The sequence below is a fragment of the Columba livia genome, chromosome 4, assembly GCF_036013475.1.
Source record: "Columba livia isolate bColLiv1 breed racing homer chromosome 4, bColLiv1.pat.W.v2, whole genome shotgun sequence".
Lineage (NCBI taxonomy): Eukaryota > Metazoa > Chordata > Aves > Columbiformes > Columbidae > Columba > Columba livia.
This window is the reverse complement of record NC_088605.1, coordinates 57266444-57289330: the sequence shown is the minus strand read 5'-3', so window position 1 is coordinate 57289330 and position 22887 is coordinate 57266444. Positions and strand designations below refer to the sequence as shown.

General features: G+C 37.5%; 1 protein-coding gene across 4 annotated transcripts in view; it reads right to left on the bottom strand.

The window, feature by feature from the left end:
* Positions 1 to 22887, bottom strand: part of TTC29 (tetratricopeptide repeat domain 29) — a 290318-nt gene that overhangs the window by 32260 nt on the left and 235171 nt on the right. For all 4 annotated transcript variants that reach the window (XM_065061915.1, XM_021284035.2, XM_065061916.1 and 1 more), the window contains one exon: positions 22552 to 22783. In XM_065061915.1, the coding sequence (XP_064917987.1) occupies positions 22552 to 22783 (232 nt within the window). The remainder of the gene's footprint in view (positions 1 to 22551; positions 22784 to 22887) is intronic.

Genomic DNA, 22887 nt, shown 5'->3' with positions numbered 1-22887 from the left:
GAACTGACCCTTAAATGTCACCCATTGCAACCCATGGCAGGGAGATCTTAGACTAGATCAGGTTGCTCAGAGCCCCGTCCAAACTGACCTTGAACACTTCTAGGGATGGGGCATCCACCACCTGTCTGGGCAACCTGTGCCAGTGTTTCACCATCATCACTGTAAAAAAAAATTCTTCTTTAAGAATAATCTTCAGATGTTAATTACCAGAGGTTCTAGACCTCAAAAACGTGTATAACCAGAACATTTTACCTTGAAGTAGCTTTAAAACAGTCATTATGCAGTGCATTATTGGGAAAAAATGTCAAGACAAAACTGATTTGCCCTCGGAGAAGCAGGGTAGTTTCATAAAATGAAGTAAGAACAAGAAAGTAGGAAATAACTTCCATCCCAAATTCTCACTTGCAAGCCACTCTTGAGCCTAAAACTACTTGTAACCTGTTTTCAATGTCTTTTAAATGGGATCTGTGTGTCACTCTCCAGAATGATTTGCACTGCAGACCCCCCTTACATATGTCTCAATTCTACGGGGATGCCAAATCAAGGTTTTCATAAATAACTCCTACACAAGGGTCAGGAGCTTCAGTATTCCTCACAATACTAGGACTGAGCACAAAGGTGTTTTAGAAAGCATTTGGTAATTGCACTTCTCTTCCTCACATGGTGGAAGTTTTTCAGTATCTGCAGAAAAAAACATGTACGCACATACACACATGCAAGTACCTATAGCTCCCATTTTGTTTACAATCGAATCACTCATGTGAAAAAACCCTGAAGAATATAGATCACTGCCAGACACTCAAGCCTCCCACCCTTTCCAGCCAAAGCTGCCCATGTCAGCCTTCAGGTTCTATGCAGAAAGGATGTTGAAGGCACTGCATGCTACTGCTCCCTCATGAACAGCTTGTCAGTTTTTGGGCATGGAGCCCAAGGAATAGCAAAAGGAGAAGCTGTGGATGTAAAGTATGTGAGTTCTCTTCACTTGAATATTCGCATTTGAAAATTTCTGTAGCTGAGGACACAAACCCCACAAAATCAACAAAAATCTTGTACTGTGTAGTCAGCATGTTCACGGAAGTGTCATTAATAGCAACATAATGTGAGGTCATGTACATGGCTTAAGTCCCAAAGAGATGAAGGAAGCAGAGACAAAGCTGAAAATGCGACTGCATTTAGTACTGGTAGTCCTGGCAGCCCAGAGCCTGATAGTGGGAAGAGATGAAATGGCCTTGTGCTGGGAAGAGGACAATGGACACAGGGTGATGCCTGTTCAAGCAGGATGAAAAGGCTCATTTGTTTTTCTAGACAGGAAGAGGAGAAATGGGCAGTGGAAGGAGAGAAAAGTATAAACTGCAGCTGTGAACTTTCCTTCTAAGAGGCAAAAGTGGATTTCACTCTCAGTCTTCATAGCCTTCCCTCAGATTGAATCTGAATACAAAGCTGATTCCAGGCTTTTCAGCAATAGGCAGAACTGAATACTGTCACCTCAAGGATCTATGGAACAAAAAAATTCACTATTTTGGTAGTCTTGAAATGGTTTCTGTGGAGAAAAGCAGGGATAAGAAGAGAAGAAAAAACTGGAGAGCTTCCAGGGAGGAAAAGATGAGAGGGTGAAAAGGGGTAGGCAAGGAATATCTCCCTCTTAACTTTCCTTAAGTCAAGAAGTATTTTGGGAAGCTATTTTATAAAAAGTAACAACATCTTAAAGCTGATTTCACAGATGGTCAAATATTTACCCAACCCCTCTTAGGAGATGAGCATTTATTTCCAAGTAAAATGCACGTTTCTTTATTCCCAGAAAATAATTGCTCTTTGTTTTTGTCTCTACTAGGCCGCAAGATCCTGCCACTGGTATTTCACAGCCTTATCTCCAGAATTACAGCATGTTGAGAATACTGCTGTCCGTATTCTGACATGAATGAACAAATATATGTAAAAATCAGCCTCATCATAACGGCAACTCATTAACCATTAAAACATGTGGATACAATAGACATCATCTAGTCCACTCCTCAAACTGTTATGAAGTTTTTCCCAATGGCTAATCAGAAGCATTCTTCCAGTAATCACGTTTTTCCAGTGTTCTACTTTTAGTTCAACCTATTATGGACAAAAAGAAAAGATCATTAATTATTTTCTCCCCCACTTTAAATTCTACATATCTCGAATCTTCTATTGTGTCTTCCTTGGGTCTCTTCTGTAGACACAGAAGCCCAAAGTCTGCCCTTAAATTAATGTTTCCTTTGTGTCATCATTTTTAGCTCCTTTTTAACTTTTCTGAGTTTTCTCTGGCTTGTCTGCATACTTCATAAAGATGATATCCAGAACTGCTATGATACTGAGACCTTATCAGTGTTGAGTAGAGCAGAAGGATTACTTAATGAGTCATCATTTTTTAATACCCTAGTAGGATGTTTGCAGTTTTTACAACAGCTTAACACTGTTGATCCAGGTTCAGCTTGTAGTTTACTGCAAGTCTAGAGTTTTTTTTTCTCTCTACGGAACTGGTACTTGCTCCCTTTTTCTAACTACGAACTTGATTATTCTTGATGATATATACTCAGACATACACACACACTAATGCTGAGAAGATTACAACATATGTTTCTCAATTTGTCAAGGTCCTTTTGAATTGCAATACCATGAACCAGGATGCTTATGTTCCTTCCCTAGTTTGTGTTATCTGCAAATGTAACAAACAGACTCTCTTTAAGTCTCCAGATAAGGAATAAAAATACAAGATAGTACAGACTCAGATCCCTGTAGACGCATGTGCTAAACAGCCTTCTATTTCTAATAACAGCCACTGATAGCTTTTTAGAGGCAGGGTTTTTTGTAATCACTATTCACCCACTTGATGGTACATTCATGTAGTCCATGCTTCCTTACTTGCTGATAAATGTGGCGTATGATACTACGTCAAAAGCACCATGTGTACTCTCCTTATTGTAACTTCTGTACCCCGAAGTCCTGAAGCCCTGTTAATTATTTTGGCTTGACACAATTTGTTTTTGGCAAATCCGTTTAGGCTGCTGCATGTTTCCTTGTTTTCTCTCAGGTATCTATTAAACATCTGATTGTATGTTCTGGTATTTTTCCACGACAGGATCTTAAGCTGATTGATCTGAAATTCCTTGACTCCTCCTCTTTCCCGTTCTAAAAACAGGCATCAAGTCTGTCTTTTCCACTACTCTGGAACCTGACTTGACCTCCATGAGTTTTCAAAAATGGCTAATGACCTCAAGATTGTTCCAGCCAGTTTTTTAAGTGTTGTAAGATGAAGTTTCTGCAGCCCATCTGATTTGAAGACCTAACTCCTCTAAGTACTCTCTAGCCTACTTTCTCCTCTTCTGGCCCTGGATCTTGCTTTTTTGTGGCAGATATAAACTCTCTTTGCCACATGATCCCAGCTGACCTCTTCTGTGAAGATTAAAACAAAAAAAGCACTAAAGCACATTGGACTCCTCTAGGTCATCTATTAGGAGTTTCTCCCCTTTGTTGTATAGCAGACTAATACTCTCCCTGATCTTCCTCTGGCTAATAACATACTAATAGTTTGTTATCCTTGATGTCCCTTGCTAACTCTATCTCTACCACAGCTACTCTTATTTTATCCTTTATCAGAACATGAATATTTTCTGCTACATGTTCTTCTTCCCCCATCACACTTCATTCTGTGTGATTAAAAAAATCAAACAGTGGTATATTGGTACATAAAAGGAGATATTCTTTTTGTGTGCACCAACATACGCCCTTCTGCCTGAAAAATATCATGGTGTTATGAATTTTTCAGTATTGGCAGGAACAGAGGTGCTATATAAACAATGCTTTAACCATTTATTGATTGGTTCTTTAACAGCATCTGACTCTGCTACAATCACAACTAGGTGACTGGAAACTCATTGTTTTATTTAAACTCGACATCGCACCATTGCCAACATTGGAGACTTGAGCTTAGAGATAAAAATTGGTGCTGACAAACAAATTCAGTGGAAAGGAAATAATATCAAAATTAAGCATATCTCAGCACTGGACTTTTGGCATGTTTCTAAGTACAGCTATTTAGATGGGGGTATCACAGAAACAGTTCCCCCAGGGCCTGGCAAGAGCGAGGGCACCATCTGGATTCTGTGGTCTCAGAAAGTACAAGGAGAAAGGGAGGGAAAACTCAGGAAGGGGGGACAGGAGGGAAATGTTATAAAGGGAGATGACTGCAATGGCAAGTGAGAATAAGAGAGAGGGAGAGTACAAATATTTTGCTACAGGGCCTGAAAGAACTCCTGGTATCACTGTCCTTCAAATGTGAAATTTATTACTCCAATCCCAGAAATTATTTTTATCTTCTCCAAAACACATAGGAAAGAAAACAAGAAGGGGAATGAAGCAAAAATCAAAGCTTAACCTTTTAAAGCTTGTCTCAGTATTTCAGCTGAACTATTTATTGAATAAGGGTCCACTCCTGACCCTTACTGCAATGAAACTACTCACATAGGCAGGGATTCCTCACGTGAGTAAGAATCACAAACACATTTCCTAATACACTTATGCCAAAACAAATTGGATCCATTTTTCTGCATGCTTCATGGATGCAATATGAAACAATTTAGAAAAGGCTTCAAAAATGATCTTATTTCTGTTCATCTTAAGTTGAAAAGCAAACAAATTAATAATTTGCAAACCAACAAGAATTCAAGCTTGAAGTGCCTCTGGTCATTAATGGTTGCAAGAAAGGAAAAACAAAATGCAAAAGAAAACTAAAGATTATATTTTAAAAATCAAGAAAATAATAGCTTCTGTACAGAAGAAATGTTTGCTTTATTCTCTGCACAGATGCTGTACAAGCAAAATTCTCAGTATATTAATATAAACTGTCTGTAAAAATTCCACCCGATTTCATAAGACCAGCAAAAACAAAACAAAGGGAAGCATGACGTTTATGGGCTTTTTCCTCTAGCACAACCATGCAAGCTGAGCTGTGAAACTGTGATGGAAATATTAGAGCTGTTGTGCCTGAAAAAACGCAGTGATCGTTTCATTCTTCCTGTCTTTTAATGCTCCAGGGTTTTGGAGACGAATAGGAGCAATAAGTTCACTTTGCAGAATTAATGCTGTAATTCTTTATCATAAGAGCGGAGCATTACCTCAATCTGATTTTTCTACAAAATGGTTCAAAGTCTATTTTTAATGATGGCCCTAATTTGTTAACACCTTTTAAATTATTAATCCCCTTTATATTCAAGTAGTTATTGCATGTCATAACAATGTATCTATGCAGGGAAATTTAATAGTATTTTCTGCATGTCAAGAAAAGGCTTGTTCTGCAAAATGCTATTAAAACTGATAATGAGCTAAATATTTGCCATAGCAAACACTGAAATTACTATATCAATCAACTTTGGGTTCTCTTATTCAATAAACAAAATTTAACCTATTAACTTTGCCTAATTTTAGGTAGGAAAATGCTTGTTTTCAGGCATATCTTGCCCTTGACTTCATGTCTTTATCATCTGATAACTACATTTTCCTGGCCAATTAAGCCATTGTTCTGAATCAGATGTAGTAATATAAGCCTTTTATTCTGTCCTGAATGCAACTATATTACTAGATCTTGAATTTTATTTTCTGTGAGCAAATTTAGCTTATCTTTTGAAGCACACATATATCACAGGAAAACGATAAGCTATGTTCCTGAAGACACCTTCCACTTTTTTTTTTTTTTAAAAAAGGCTTTATAAGGAAGTCAAAGGGTAAAATAAAGCCCTATGTTGCAAATCGCTTAACTCTTGAGATTTTGGCATCTCCACAGATATGTCTATGTGGCAGGATGCTTGTGTTAATATTTTAAGAAAATAACTCCAAAAATATAAAAACTGCATGCAAGCATCACTATTGACAGGCACATGAAGGAAAGCATCCTCTTTCGTGAGCATCTAAAGCATAAATCTGAATGCTGATTAAATACCTAACGTCCCATTCAATGAAAAAAGAGGCAGGTTCTATCTCCGAAGAGTACACAGCGCACACATCAGTTGAAGGGGTTTATTGCACGAGACGAGTGCCTCACCAGCGGCTGCTGGTGTGTGACACTGCTGTTCACGCATGACATGGCTACGGCCACCCGCTCACCGGCTTTTGTCACAGCAAGTTGCTGTGTGACCAGGCGGGACATGAGCGCACTCTCTTGAAGTGGAACGCAGCTCCAGGCATGGCTGCAAGTCACCTGCTCCCCTCGGCGCCCTACCCCGGGGTTGGTTTTGGCCCTAGGTCACCTCTTGCAAACAAAACGACCATGGATGGTCATGAGAAGGCTATTAAAAATACCACTTATATGCTGGTGTCTTGATGTGAAATGCTAGAAAGGAGCATTCTTTTGCAAGTGCATCCTGCATAGCACTGCTCTCTAGGATAGTACTGGTGCACAAAAATGAAGAGTAAGATTTTCTTACCCCTGCCTATAGTAAGTGTCCCAATTTACACATGCTAGACTCTGCCATGAAGCTCATAAAAACTTCAAAGAAAAATGTATCCTACACTTCTGTGTCATAGGGGAAGTGGAGTCAAAAGGCGTGCTCCCTCAGTTTTGAGGAAAAGAGGTATATATTCTAATTTGATAACCTGTGGCTCTTGCTCAAACACAATTTCTGAATACAAAATATTTCTAAGGTAATGATGCAGAGTGACTCCTGAATGAAAATTAACAGTGATTTAAGTGTCATTCAGGTAAGACAAAGCTACTTGTAAACGCTCATGCTTGTTTACGTTGTTCCTCAACTTATTATTTCTTATTTTCTCATATTTCACATCCTCATACCTCACTGCTGCTAAATAAAGCCTCTGTGTGAAAGAATACCAATTTCATTTAATCAGGGGCAAGAACAGCATTAAGCTATTTTTTTTTCTGTCTAAATTACATGAAGTATTGATATAGAGTACCAAAATTTCCCTCAGAACAATACTGTCATATGTTAAATCTCTTAGACTTTGCTCTCCAAGACAGTATTATGTTAACTAAGAAACACTTTTCTATTAAAGCTCTTATTTTTCACAATGATTAACAAAAATGGTGACTTTCAAAAGGGTACCATGCATTGGTCATAAATACATGTAAGGTATTAAACTATCTCATAGTTTTCTCTGGTTATCAAGACAGACCAAATTTTCAGGTGCAAGTTTGCAGTCAATCATGTATACAACTGCACTTGGTGTAATCAAGGCTGAGTTCATATCAGGAATTTGTGCATAAAAACATTCACATGACAACGGAAATTATCCCCCCTCTGGAGCATAATACAGCCAGGAAATTCTGAACTACCTTAAGGTTAAATTTAAGAGAACCTGAAATTTACAGAAAGATTGCTGTTGAAGGTTCAGAAACATTCCCGCTTCCCGTGTAGTGACATGTGCTACGTAAAGATTACCATTAGTGGCTGTACTTTCAGTTAAAACTGATTTAAAAAAAACACACTTTGTAGTTTCAAGTATTTCTGCTTACAGTATGGCTAATATGACAGGAAAAACGAGGAAGAATGAGTGAATTTGCAACAGGGGAGTGCTGCTCACTTCTGTCTCATACTGTGCGGATACGGAGAAGTACCCTGTTGGAGGTACACCATGCAGAGACACGCACCCTCAGCCCCTAAACCCAGCCCTTCCAGGCAGCTCTTGAGACTGAGCCACTGTGACATAATTCAAGGTTGTTTTAAGGGCCATTTCTTTAGGTGATAATAATGGCTAATAATGATTTGTTAATCTTACTTTTACCATAGAAAAAGCTGGCTGAAATATCAAACTAGAGAAATAAAATTATGTATAGCAAAGCAAACATGAAAGAACGTGATGGGTCTCAGGCAGATATGAAAAACAGTCAGATTCCCACATAGAAAACTGCCAATCTTTATTATTTTGTTTTAGTTTTTTTTTTGGTGCAGTCTGAAGGTACATCCTGGAGATCTGCACCAAATGCAGCTGGCTTTGAAACAGGGAAAGAAGAGTTTGGATTAATGCAAAACCCAAATTGAGTTGGCAGGGGGAATGCATAATCCATTTTAAAATGAAAACTGTAATTTAAAATATTAAATAAAAAAATAAAGTTTCACTTGACTCTTGCACCAACCAAACATCTATCAACCACTGACATCTCAGAATCACAATTAAAACTATGCTGATGGAGGGAAAGTTTTTTCATCAGTTTCCATGAAGCTGTAGAGCACAATCCCTCAGTCTTCTAAGCAATAATTACTTCAGAAACTTTAAAACCCTTGTTCTATCCATGGGCACCGAGATTTTCAGGCTCATAGGAAACCCTAGTCCACTCTATCTAGACCACAAAGTTCTGTGTACACAGAAATTACAAAGTCAGGACAAAATGCTTTCCCTGTAACTACATGTGACTGTTTCTGTTGCACATTAGCAGGTCCCACACATGCATTCTCAGAGACAAATACTTGAAAACATTTACAGCTAGCGAGGCACTGAACAGTCAATGATTATTAGAACTGGAACACAAAGCTGAAGTTTATGGAAATCAGGAATGGACGACATCTCATTTTAAGTCTGACAGTAGGCAATGTTCATAGATAAGTTTCTTCTTTCCATTAGGAACACACCTCTCTCAAACACTCCCAAACACAGCAGCTTCTCACTATACAAAAACCAAACCAGTGTGTGTCTCTGCAGTGCTTAATATACATGTGAGCAGAGGAAACACACATCCTTTTTCTCAAGAGAAGGTACATCTATCAATCTGGAGCATTCACGGCAGAGTGAGATGACTGAAATTGGTAGAAGAAAATCAAACCCACCTCTGTTTCACATGGAGAGAAAGAATGTATGAAAGACCAGCTAACTGCCTGGCCATAACTGCTTCCACAGGATACTCTTTCTGTTTAACACTGACGAAGTCATTTTCCTGAAGCAGTGTCTCCCTGAGCAGAATGCTTGCTGGATGGAATGTGAGTGGGTTTTATTGATCATTTGATCTATTTGAAGATGGATGCTTTTTGTACTCTCTTCCTTTAGCTATATCTTCTGCAGAAGACAAATATAGCCTTGGACTTTTTTTTTCTCATGAATGAATCCTATGCAAATAATAGGCCTTGCCAGCCTTTAACTTAGGTAGAAGCTTCTCTGTAGGAAGCTCTTACTAGCTGGAGGCAGCTATGTTTAAATTTTAGGATAGAAAGAGAAATGACATTTAGATAAGTTGACTTGAGAACCTGGAGCTAGGGAACTACTGCAGATAAGACTATTAGAAGGGGTTCCAAGATAAATAAAAGGCAAAAAAAGCCTTAAGCTGCCATGGGAGGATAAAAAATAATTGATGAAAAGGAAATAAAAGCATTTGATAAAGGCTCAAAAGATGAGTAATCTGGGTTGTAAATATTTTGATTTCTCTTTACAAAAGACTGGCAAAACGGGACTCAGTACAGCTTTATGAGAACTGAAAATTGTGATGGCACATGTCAGTACTGTAATTTTATTTATTTGAGGACATGCATCCAATTATTGAACTCTGAACCTGGAGAAATATCTGATTCTGTTATTTGAAGTATCAAAACATACAGTCTGGAATGGATATAGAGACTGTTCAGATCTCACGTCTGGGTTTCTAGAAAAAACATCCTCAATCATAAATAAGGATCTAAAACATTTCATTTGAGTTCAGCTGCATCTCTAGTTAGCATTGAAGTATGAATAGATTAACTCAATAAGAGGAATTCAGAAATTTAGCTGCTTTCCTGCTTTAGAAATTTATGTAAGAGTCCTGAATTATGTAAGAGACTTTGAATAACAAAGCTTCCCAGCACTTAGAGAGACCATTTAAGAACAAGCAGCAACCCTTCCCTCTGCACAGGTCTCGTTCTTGCTGCTGAAGCCCTTCCTCTTCCTGCCCTTCTGGAGCAGATACCAACCTGCTGTGCTCAGATGACTGATATGGACTAATCCTCCTGGACAATATAATTGGAAAATACATAAAAAGGAAACAGGATCCTTGCATCTTCTTTCTACCTTCTTCCATCAATCATGCTCATAAGCAGGAACTACATTCCATCTTATCTAATCAATACTTAGACTAAGCAATCCTCATAACTATTATTTTCAGAAAATACTATAAAATTTTCTTCCAGCTTGTGTCAGATAATTCCTTTCTCCAATGTTACTGCACAAATAGAAAGAATGAATTCAAAGTCTTCAATGGAAAGAACAGATACGGAGTTTGAACTACAGGCACCTCACCTCTCTCCCTCTCTCCCCTTTAGACATAAAAGAAAAACCTTCTAGCTTTTTTCCTTTTTCTGCATCATTTTACCCTTTAGAACAGATGTTCATGGATGCTGTAAAGGTCCATTGCCAGTATTTTTAAGAATGGGCAAGACGAACTTCTCTTAGAAATGATATAAATACAGTTTCTCCTACCTTGGAGCAGAAGATGACTTCTTAAAGTCCCTTCCATTACTATGTTTCTATGATCCTATGTTTATTGTCCTACCTCATTAAATTACACAGTTCTGGAAAATACTAGAGATGATGTTGCCAAGGTGATTTGAGTATCTTCAAATTAACCCCACAGGCTTTGGCACTGGGAAACAGAAGGACTGCCAACTGCTCTTTGTGTTTTCTCTAGCCTGCTTCTGATTCTTCTAACTGGCATCTAGTCAAAGTTACAACTGAGCTTTTACACCTCTGTGTTCAAATGAATCAAAGTCCCATAGCTTACAGTTTAAAAAGCAGATTGTACCTATGTGGAAACTGAACGTAGCTTTGATTGTCCTATCCAAGTACCTCTAAGGAATTAAAACCTCTGTCCCACTGCCTTATCATATCCAACTCCCATGTCCTGGGTATTTACATCTTCATAAATGGTAAAGATTCCAGCTTTCTCCATCAGAAGACAATTCTTTCCTATTTAGAGACCACATTGAGAACAAATATTTTTCTAAGATTGCCATTAACATGTATCAAAAGAAACCCAGGGAGCACACAGAAAAAGGGTGGCTGAAAGGTGCTTTACAATATATGAAAACAAATTAAGCTTATTAGTATAACTATCATTACAGGGAAATATTACCATACAACTGGCAAAAGGCAACAAAGTAGCAGTTTGTTGTTACTTGGCTTACAATTTCAAAGGATGCAAAATATTTTCTACTGTATCAGCCTTATTGACTATACTCAGCTTTAACTGTTCTTACTCAGATACAGATCAGCTGTTAAATGGTGAGAGCCCCAGGTAAGGGGTTAGGCTATTGCACATACCTGTTATCTAACTCAAGGGTCCAAGGCTCAGCCGGGCAAGTTAACAGCACATTTTACAGTTATATGCGTAAGAAGTACTTTAGCAAACACCATCTGAAGAAATACTACACTGCCAATGCCACAATATTATTGTGACAATGAATAGCACATGGTGGTCTCTTTCTACAAATGTCGAATGTCACAGTACACACAATTTACCTGTATCGAAAAGATGGTTTCAAACTTGCACTGTAAGAAATCTAAGTTTCTGAGTCGGTAGTCAGTTCAGTTTGGAATTGAAAGGGATGGAGAAATAACATGTACTGCATTGGAATCTCCTTTCAGCACTTCTAGAGGACTCACGCTGATGTCGTCTTCACTCTTACCAAGACAGGAGAGCCACAGTGTCCTGCTGTTTTGATTCTGTGGTGACAAAACTGGCATGAAGAAGGAATTCTACTGCAATCCGCACAGTATCACTTTATTCTGCAGACTGTGCACAGATGGCTCAGGGAATGAGGGATTTAATTTGAAAAAAAATAAAAAAGTAGCTGCAAGAATCTAAATGTAGAACTTAAATGTTAAGATCCTAATGGTCAAAAAGTAGGATCCTGGATCTGATGCACAATGTATCTGTTGAGACAGTCCAAACTGCATTTAAAAAAACCCCCAAAAATCATAGTAGGACTTAAAATGAAATTAAAAAAAAAAAAAAAAAAGCCAAAACAAACAAAAAACAAAAAGCAGCTGTAAATCCTCTTAAAAGCTTAGGGCTACCTCAAAACCTCCTAGAAAATAGAGAAGCCTGTGGGATGCATTGTTGTGTGTATATAATGATGTGCATACATATATATATTCTGTAGGTGTAACTGAGGATCAGAGTTCAAACTACCCTGGAAAATCTAAACATCTGGGTGCAAAGCCCCTAGATCTCTTACTCAATTGGGAAAAAATAGTCTGAAAATAAACACTTATTTTCTCTTCAATCAAAGGTTAAAATGACTTCATTGTTGACTCTGTCCATTTGCCAATTGTTGACAGCTGTCAATATAGGGATTTGACTTCTTTATCCAAGCATCACAAACCCTACATTAGTACCTTCAGAGAAAGATCTTGACTGTGAGAGCTGTAGTTTCACTGCCCCAGCTCAATTACTGCATTCTTGAACTGCAGTGTATTCATTTGTGGGCACTGGGGCAGCCAGTGGGAGGGTATTGATTGGAGTATAATGTCATGTATAGCAGCGAGAGTAAGATGAAAAGTGTTTTCTGCTTAATGGGTCGGTATTAAGTAGGTGGGAATGGCTTCTAATTAGCTAACAATTGCTGTGTTTCTCAGTTTCCCTCCTTTCCCTCCTCCTGTCGGTCACCAGCTGCCAATCTCTCTCTCCTTTTCCCTTTTTGTGTGGAGTTCATTGCTCACTGCAGTGAAAGCCTTTGTTTAAAAAAGAGGGCTCCCAGGGTCTCATCTGCCAGGGTACAGCTTGCTGCCTGCCATGAGTAGCAACTGTCAGTTTATTTTATCTCAACCTTTTCATCATTCTGCTGAAACTGGTCGAGTGAAACCACCTGAGAGACCTGAGGATTCAGTACCTACAAGTCATTAGCCAGGACTGCTCAGTCTCTCCCCACACAGCAAGTCAACTGAACACTGCTTAAAATATAGTCCACTTTAACCCCGTATTTTCCTATGGATGTATTACAGCTCTGTGCATCTTCCAGATTTTAGTTTCATGATCATTCCTTAAACATACTACACCTATGATTAGTGAGTAATACATATTCCAGTGCTTCTCAACACAAATGCTCAAGCATTGTTCTTCAGAAATACAAAAGATAATCACATCTATTTATTACAATGTCTTCATTCTGAACCTTCCACCTATCTCAGTTATGTTTCCCAGCACGAATATCATACCTAGCAATACCCCCAATTACTTGAACCTCTGCTTACCTAGAAGTATTTCATAATGCATCTCAGATAAAAGGGACAAATTCTGCTCATAGTTACACTTCTGCGATATACCCTTCTCCTCACTCCTCAATCAACAAGATTTATGGGGATAACAAAAAGCAATATTCGGCCCATAATTTTAGCATATTTGCAACATGGAAATGGGAACTCTCCTTGCCATGCAGTTTCTCTCTCTGCATGTACATGTACATATACTCCACATGCACATTTGCCTTCCAAACAACTAACATCATTGCAGTACAATCATTAAAAACTTAGCAAAGTATGCGAGGGAAAGAAATATTTTATTTTGAACCAAAACAAAATCAAATTTATCTAAATCAAATTTCAAAATCATTAGCTTATACCATATTTTTCTGGTAATCACAGCTAACTTGTTGCAGCCATTATTAACAACTTTAATACAGCAACTGCAGTGTTGCTTTCCCTCATGTAAACAGTGAGCCATTTCAAGATATATGAGAGATGACAAGGACACAAACCCAGTTATCCTCTAATATATCAGTTGATTCCCTAATGCTTAAAATCGTCAATGTTTCATCTCAATTCTGTTCTTACTGCAGCATAAGTGTGTGTACTTGTATGAATCTCGACAAAATAAAAAATAATTTTCTTTTATATTATTCTCAAAATTGAGCTAAAGGTACAAGTGAGGATAAACTCACTCTTGAGGAATTATACATCTCAAGATGCTGTTCAGCAGATTGAAAGGTACTGGAGCCAAAGGACTGGGCTCCACAGCACCCTGAAGTCACATTTTCTACCAGGAGAAAAAAAAGCATAGAAATAAACAGAGGGCTACAAGTGCTGCACCCAGGGTAAGAAGTCAGTGGATATCCCAGAAGTACCAATTCCACACAGTATGCATCCCTCTGCCCTCCTCATTCCTACCATCTATAACATTCTGATTTTCTTTGACAACAGCTACTATGGCATGATCTAAAGTTTCTGTTCCTCAAATTCCTTGGGTGCACACCATGAGCTGAGCAAGACTACTATATGCCATACTCATCTTCCCTTTTTCAGGTTCAATTTTACATCAGCAACGAGTTGAAGGCACAGCACTATCACTTAGGTGCCCGGTTGAGACGCATAGACACAATCAGACAGCTGAATATCTATGTACATGTGATCTGTAAATACCAGGCAGTATGAAAAACACTTTCACAAAAAAACCCCATGGTTTGAGCATCAGCTTTCACAGACATTATGATTAGCACACAAATAATCACAAGGTTTAGATGTGAAAGGTGCTGGGCACTTGCAGTTCCCATTTCAAAAACTGCTGCAGAAGGTTTATTCCTCACAGGAGCTGTCATCAGCTACAGTGCATTTGACAAACATCCATAGCAACTAGACCTCAAAAGTTAAACAAATATGCCAGAGTTTTCAGGAAAAGGAATTGTATCAAAATACTGTAGCAACTGCGGAAAAAATATGAAAAAAAATTGATTCAGGACAATTTCAAATTGCCCTCCCCAATCAATTACTGCATCTGCTACTTATTAATGTCAGTATTACAGGGTAGTAGCTACGTGTCCAAAATCATGTACCTGTATGACACACTATGGAAAATACTGTACAGTTACTTGGCTCCATGGCAAGACTTGGATGAGCCCTTAAATGGGAATATTCTGTATTACAGATAAAATGGAATGCTTAACTGAGTGAGTACAAACAAGTGTATGAGCCTAAGGGCATGGTCATCTACTTAAGCATGCATTTGGGTCTTCAGACTAATTAATCACCTAGTTGTACACTTCAACTTAGTCAATCCATTCACACAGGTGATTAAGATCTCTTTAAAGGCTACTTCGATACTTCACAATTTTCTATTAACTGGCTTACCAAGATACCAAATATGAAGTGTCATTCTTTCCAGTGTATTCTCTGATTCACAACAAAATAGAAAACACAGAGCATGAGGAACAGTGTCAACATGGTAAATATGAAAAAATGGAAACACCACTCTTAAAAAACCCATATTGGTTCTACCATAAGGACAAAATATTTACCTAGTGAGGTATAGATTGACATGCTAGCTACATGCTAGCTACTATGAAAACATACATAAAATTGTGATTTGGAATGAAGGTGTGTGGCCAAAAAGGGAGAGAGAATAATTTGCAATTTCAAGGGGAAGAACAGGAGAGAAAACAGAAGAGAAGTAGGGCACAGAAAAGACAGTGAAGGAAGAAAACAAAAAGAAACCATTCAGAAAAATCACAAAATATTCCTGATGATTACAGAAAGAAAAAAAAAAAGCTGTATTTTGGGGCAAAAGAAGTATAGTTTCATAAACACATTAACTGAGGAAGTATGACACTTCACTTTTTAAAAATAGATTGGCTCATTCTAGAGGTAAATAATTTCAGTCTTGACTATCTTTAGACCACAGAGTCTTAATAAAAACAGCAATTTGTTACTTAAACATAAGAGAAACATAAAACAATATGTCTAGACAGGGGAAGGTGCCTCAGAAAAAAAAAACCCTCAACGATGCAGAGAAGAAAGCCGGCTTGGGAAACTAAGGAAAAAGAAGGTGTTTGATACACTGACTGTGACTCCTGAGATGACCTAAGGGTTCTGTTACAGAAAATATGCACTGAATACAGTTTCTCTGTCTCGGCTTTGATTTTCTGCATCCAAAGATTGTTGGGGAGCTTTTGGTAAGGAAGGGTTTGCAGTAGAGAATGGTTTTCATGTTGACTTTAGGTCAATCTCTCTCAGCTGGCATGTTTGCAGACAGCTCCAATAAAAGGTTCTTGATAAAGTTTAAGTGACAACAACCTCCTCAATATTAAACAAAAACATGAAAGTCTGCTCTTTGGTTCTTTCTGAAGATCAATTTCCCTTTTGAGAATGAGAGTATAAAACCCATGTCCTACGAGATCAGAGCAGGACTGAGCTCCTGCCCCAAGAATTTTACTTTTTAAACCGGTAAGGAAATCCACTTTTGGTAGAAGTACTGACAGTGCCATGTGTAAAGCTACGCTACTTCAGTGCATAAAGCTACACTAAAGGGTCTGACAATGTACCGTAGTTTGAACACCACTTCCAACATTTCTTTTCCACAAGAAAGAGCAATTTGCCTTATTTAGGGAACCATTTTCTGCTGATCTAGAAAGCCTGTCTGAGAAAACACAGCTGGATGCCAACACTGTTTAGCACGGGATGTGTCTAAAGCAAATGCATGGTGAGATTTAGACGTTTCCATTGAAAGTATCAGATGGCAGAAAAATCTAAATGAGATCCAAATTCTCCTCTGGTTAAGATGTTTTTATATAACTGTAGATGACAAGAACACTCACAATCGCATTAGACAGGATGATAATTTAGGAAGTCATAATACCACTTAGACATACAAGAACTGTCAACTTTTGGCAAAGACTATGAAGAAACTTCTCCTAACACATTGTTCCATGGTTAAACATTAAAATATTCTACAAAACCTCCTCTCAAATCTGATACTGCCAATCCACAGACCTGGCCTAGATCTGATCCTGTCCAGCAATTTCCAGTTATTTAAGGCGGTATTTAGAAAGAAATAATAGCTGAAAAAATGGGATAGTGCATTTGTACAAAGCATAAGAACACTGAATATCAGCATTCCCTTGCTTTTTTCAGACAAACTTTAACCATCAGCAGAAAAGAGCAGCTACTGCACTCCAAACAAAACTGACACAGATGTTCAAACTGCATTCTCAGACTCTTCATTGGGAATCTGGTGTGGCCAGCCACTGATCACAATGTGCTAAATAACTTCCCTGTCACCCTCAGTTCTTCTCTTCACAACTGATTCTTTCTGCAGTCCAAGCAATAATCACTCTCACTTTCTAAAAATATCAGAGCATATCATTAAGCAAACATAGTCAGATACTTATAACCAATCGCCAGTTAATAATAAATAAGACACATGAACCACATAAGCTGATTTTCTGAAACACACCTGTTCCATGTAATCAACACCTATATGTAAGCACGCTGTTTTTCAGCGTTTACTTAAAGGTATTTTGTATTAATTTCAAAGGTGCAGTAGTACAAAAAATGTCTGAGATTTTTTTTAAATTGAAAGAGTGATAAGCTAAAATTCAGCAATTGATGAGTGCTAGGTTATGTGAATGAGAAGAGGCAATACAAGTTTAGAAAATTTCAAAAAGAAAAAGATAATGACTTAGCTATCACTATTTTTTTTTCCGATAATTTTCCTAAATGTATACACTTCGGCATTTCTAACTACACTTTTGTGGGTCTTTTTCCTTCCTATCCTATTTGATAAACCCCACAAAAATGTGCAGAAGCCATCCTGTGAATCTCAATAGGAGACACTGAAGCATTTGAGCTACTTTTGAAACACATTTATTAAGAAGTGAGCCTTTGTGCCTCTGGCACAGGGACAGCCTTGGAGCCTGTGCTTGGTCACATATACTCTTTCCATAATTTAAAAATCAGTGTTTTTATTTAACAGTGTGAACAAGTGTATAATTCCCTTCTTTCATGTTCAGTTGTATTTGCTGAGAAAATACAAAAATCTGTCTCTAAAAGCTTTTCTGTTTCTCATTATTTTTGGTCATACTAACAATACATTCTGAAAATTGAATAAACTCTCAGTTTGTATAAGTCACGGCGATTGGGAAGAGAACCATCATTTGACCTGTTCAAATTCAGTCTAGCTACCTCAGCACTGACAACATCTACCTTTAATTATCATTACTCAACAAGTTAGCTACAAAACCCACTAATGTACTATCAAGGAGGAACATTAAAAGAAAATATTAAGACTGCATGATAATTTCAGTCACCAGACAAGCCTATATATTTGCCTTCTGTACATGTTAACTGCAGAATAGAATTTATTAAGTAATAAACGAGTCAAACAATATAACAGACACACAAACAGGGGCTCTGAGGGAGCATGTGCACAATTCCAGCAGTCTCACATCAGTATCATGATTTGCCAAAATCTATGACAGAGCTTTAGATAAGAAATAAGCAGTGAAAGGAACCTTCTAACACAAGCCTCTGCCTTTCCACTGACATCATATAAGAACTATTTTAAGGATGGACATCTGTGTAAGGTACAAAGACTTGCTATTTTTGTAGTTTTGATCATGGCACCATATCTTTTCTTTCTCTTAAATAGATTAAAAAATCTGCTACCACTGATGAATATTTACTGGGCAAATACAAAGTATAATTTATAATGCACCTTCCTGATGAAAATTTGTTTTCATTTGCTGAAATACAGTCAAACATTTTGGGTACAGTGCCAAGGTAGAACAGTTTTATTAGCATGCATTTGAGGTAACTAACAGAATTTATTAATGGAGGAAAGATGAGATTTGCAATGTTAGAAGTTTTCCTGGAATTAGTGTACTTCAGAAAGAAGAGACAGTAAAAAAGCAGTTTATCACGTTATGTAGCAGACTATTCTACTGTTGGACACTATTACCAAAATGGCCCATAAATTACATGGCTGTGGCAAGTTACAGTAGAGAAATGTTAATAGAATTTGTTTAGTGTAATCTTTGATCTCATATCTCACTTCTGACTTTACCATTTCTTAGGGATAATCCTTTTATTAATGAGTGACAAAGTCACATGCAAGCCTAATCTAAAATGCACCTGGGAAGATCTCTTTTCTTCAACACATTAACAATTTTGTGCTAGACACATCTTTTACAAGAAAACAACTATAAGACACCTTAAAGATATTTTTAAAATGTAAATTGGTAGGATTACACTTTGACTTTTTACACAACAATAAGGAGCTGTTCACATTATGGAATGCATCATTGTAACATCTATGAGCGGAAGCTAGAAAAATAATATTGAGGGACTACATATCAGGGAGTAAGAACAAAAGCTCATTAGAGTTTATTTTCCAAGCTCTAGTTTTAGCTGGCGCATGCATTTTAGATCACATTGAAGGCTGCTCAGCTATGGAATGCTAGAAATAGTCCTGATCATGCTAAAGCTGATGGTACAAGACAATTCCATTTATAATAAGACTTCACAATTAATGATATAGGTACAACAATAATTTATGCTGCATTTGTAGCTATTAGTAAAAAACCAAAACAACACCAAAAATACTCCCCAAAACCCCAAACCAAAACAAACACAAAAAACCTACAGTAAAATATGTCAATTTTAAGAAGTTCTTCAAAGTCAAGAAATGTAGAACTAAATTATGGTCAAAAGCACGTAACATTTCTCAAGAAAACAACTGAAGACTTTTTAGTATGATGAAAATAACACCTTTTCAATCTACTCTTAAAAGCGTTGAGATGATTTCAAGCATCCAAGGTCTCCTGTGGAGGCACAGCCCTGACAGCTGCAATGACCTGGACAGAGAATCACCAGACTTACAGAAAACAATTCCTGGTCAGTGTTTCATGTAATCAATACCCAAAATCCGATCCAAAATTTCCCTGCTTTCAGCATCTTTAATTATTAGTCTCCCTTCCAGAAGGTGGCAAGTCAGGAGATTATTTATCAAAAGACCTGTGAAATATTTTCTCATCAGACAGTGTTACTCATGCTGTGAGTTCCTCTTTAGCCTTTCACATGAAGTCAGAAGCCTTTTTGCTTACTGACTCTGCCGATAATAATTTTTTATACGTTTAGCTAAATGTAAGATCAATAAAAATGTATTTGTTCTTGCAGTGGCATCTCACAACAGCATAAATAACTCTCTCGTAAGTGAAATCAGGTGACTGAATCAAATGCAGCAGATAGAAACACATTCTCCTTTGCATTTATAAATACTGTTTTCTGAAAATTCCATCGCTTTTGTCTATAACAACTTTGGTCAAAGCGTCCATTTTAGTAATAATGTTGAGGTAAATAGAGTAATTCTTCCTGCCTGGTTATTGAAATGATTAATTTAGAAGATAAGCTTTCGTTGAAAGACATAAGGTATCTGGCAACACTTGAATTTAAATGTCATTGTTCCTCCACTAGCCTAAGTATTTCTTTTGCCTAAGAATACAGAAACTACTCTTATTTATTTTGTCACAGCAAAATTAACCAGTCAGAATAGCTAGAAATAAAAATGTATTATCTTCCTTCTTCCCTTCATTAAACCCCTGCGGATCAGCAACTACCATTGTTTCTTGTCTTTAGCTGCTTTATCCTCAAAAAAGACTGAGAAAAATCTAGTAGATTATCGAAGCTGAGCTGTTTGAAAGAGCTAGAAATACTGTTCTATTATCACAGCAGGAATTTCCAAAGTGATGAGTTCATCACAGGATACACAGGCATTCTGCTGGAAGGTAGGATAAAGGCTATACCTGAACCTCAAAGCTGGTGAATCCGGATATTGAACTGGTGCCAGGTCATGTTTTGCCAGACACAGATATTAAAAATGTAATGCCAGTACTAGATAGAGATTTGGCACACAAAGCATGAAGCATGTTACAGATTGTGCTGACAGTGTGACACTATGTTTTCCTGGATGTAATCTGGGTATCCTGAGAGTAAGCTTGGTGCACTAATGAGAAGAATGATATTGAACTGGAAGAGCTGCTAAATATGCAGTAGCCACAGGGTTCCTGGAGTTAACTGGAACTGAAATGAAAACCACAGTACCAAAAGTAACAGAGGGTAAACTAGGCAGAAATGCTGAAGGAAGAGAATCTCAGCAGGTAAAACTTGTTTCTGGTACCACGCTTGCCAGGACATAAAGGTCTTTTCTAATCATACTCTTTTTATCCCTGAAGTCCTGTTAAAGAGCAGCATGAAGCCCAAGCTTAATGGGGCACACATCATTTCAGGATATAAATGAGTATCGCAACAGTCTGGAGAAAGCAATATATAAAAGTTGAATAGAAAACTTCTTTAGGTGTAAGAAGTAAAATACACGTTGAAGATACAAAGATCATCCTATCTCTTCAGGGCCCCTTTTTTTTTTCTTTTTTTTTAAATTTTTTTTTCCTGTTGTCGTTGCTGATTTCTGTTGGCTTCCAATTTACATCAGCTACAGCTAATGATCCTCAGATGAAATGCATATAAAATTGCTTGTCATTGCATTCTTCTTTGACCATCTCCTCTGGAATTCTTGGCATCTTCCCTACAGGTCTAGAAACTTACTATCCCTCGCAGCACCCAATTAACTCTGCCGGCCAACAAAATCTGATTGTGACTGTGCTGGATATTAACTTATTAAGGCAAAAAATCATAAATATATATAGTCATTGAGAAAGAAACACATTATCATTGAGAAAGAACTGTCCTGTTACCCTTACTGGAACTCTAAACAGAGTACTAATTTGTTCTCTCTTCAGCATGCCAATGAACGTCCTTACTCCACAATTCTTAGTTGCTTCCAGCATTACCTCTGCTGCCCTGGCTCCTGTTAAGCCCCTAACATCTTCAATTACCAGGCTGTTAACCACTTAGTTTATATATAAATGTCACAACTGAAGCTATACTTAATTGTTTCATTTCCATGAAAGGAAAAGATACACAAGGAAAGGACAGACAAGCAGTTCTTTGAGAGTATGATAAATGAGCGGCAATTTGGACACAGTTACTCTGAAGCTGCATGTTATGACTTTGCCCAACTGTCATTTATTTCCAATGTACTCCTGATTCAGGTGCTCTACAGGAAGGCAGAGAGTAAAGTTCTAATGTGGAGTAGACTTATCCCTCTTCCTTCCCCAGTACAATACAGTTCAGTACTATTAATACTTGGAGATAATGCATAATTCAGTTTGTCTTGTATGGACATACAGTACAGGGGAAAATAAAGTACAGAAAATTTAACCCATGAAGGAAGAGGTCTACTCCACCCAAAGTCCTCCTCTACTCTTTATTTGAGACAAGGAAACACAGTCAAGAAATCAGAGTTGCCCTTTTTTTTTTTCTCTTCACCTCCAATGTCGAGTATAAGGATGCCAAAAATAAAACAGCATGTTCTTCTGAATTCAGAACTATGTTCACTATGTCAAGCAGAAATGACTCCTTATTTTAGTAACAGGGAACTTGTATTTGGATGCATTTGAAAAACTGACTGCCAATGAATATTATTATTATATTTTTAAAGATTAAAATAATGATATTTGACTAAACAAATACACACTGCTTGCCTGTAACTGTCATGTTTTGGAAAACAGCACTGAAAAAAGTTACCAATCATAGCATATCTATTTCTCCCTGCTATATTGTATTTAAACCTATTTAATTCAGCCTATAAAATAAGCACACAAAGGAGTGAATCTAACCTCCATTCAACACAAGGATTAAACCCAGAAAATAATTCAATAAAACTCTACAAGAAAAACGACTTAACTGTAGAGGACAATACAGCACTAATGCGTTTCATAACCAATGTCTTACCGACTGTAAGAGGGTCAGTGCACATGTCACTTTTGTTCTCCTTCCATTCCAGCAGGTACTTGAGGCTGACGGGATCTTCTGCTTCTATATGGCTTTTAAATGCCACCATCAGCTTATGAGCCTCCACAATGCCACGGTAAGTCTTTGTTTCACCCACTGAGGGCAAATTATTTAAAGCTTTTGCTGCCTCAAAAGCCTGACTGGTATATTCAAAGGCTTCATTATAGTTCCCCTAGTAAAGAAAAGAAAAAAATGAAGAAAAGAACTATAAAAACTACTTGTAGTCACCTATATTTTATCTCAACATTAGAGGCTGCTCCTCTTGCACCTCAGAGG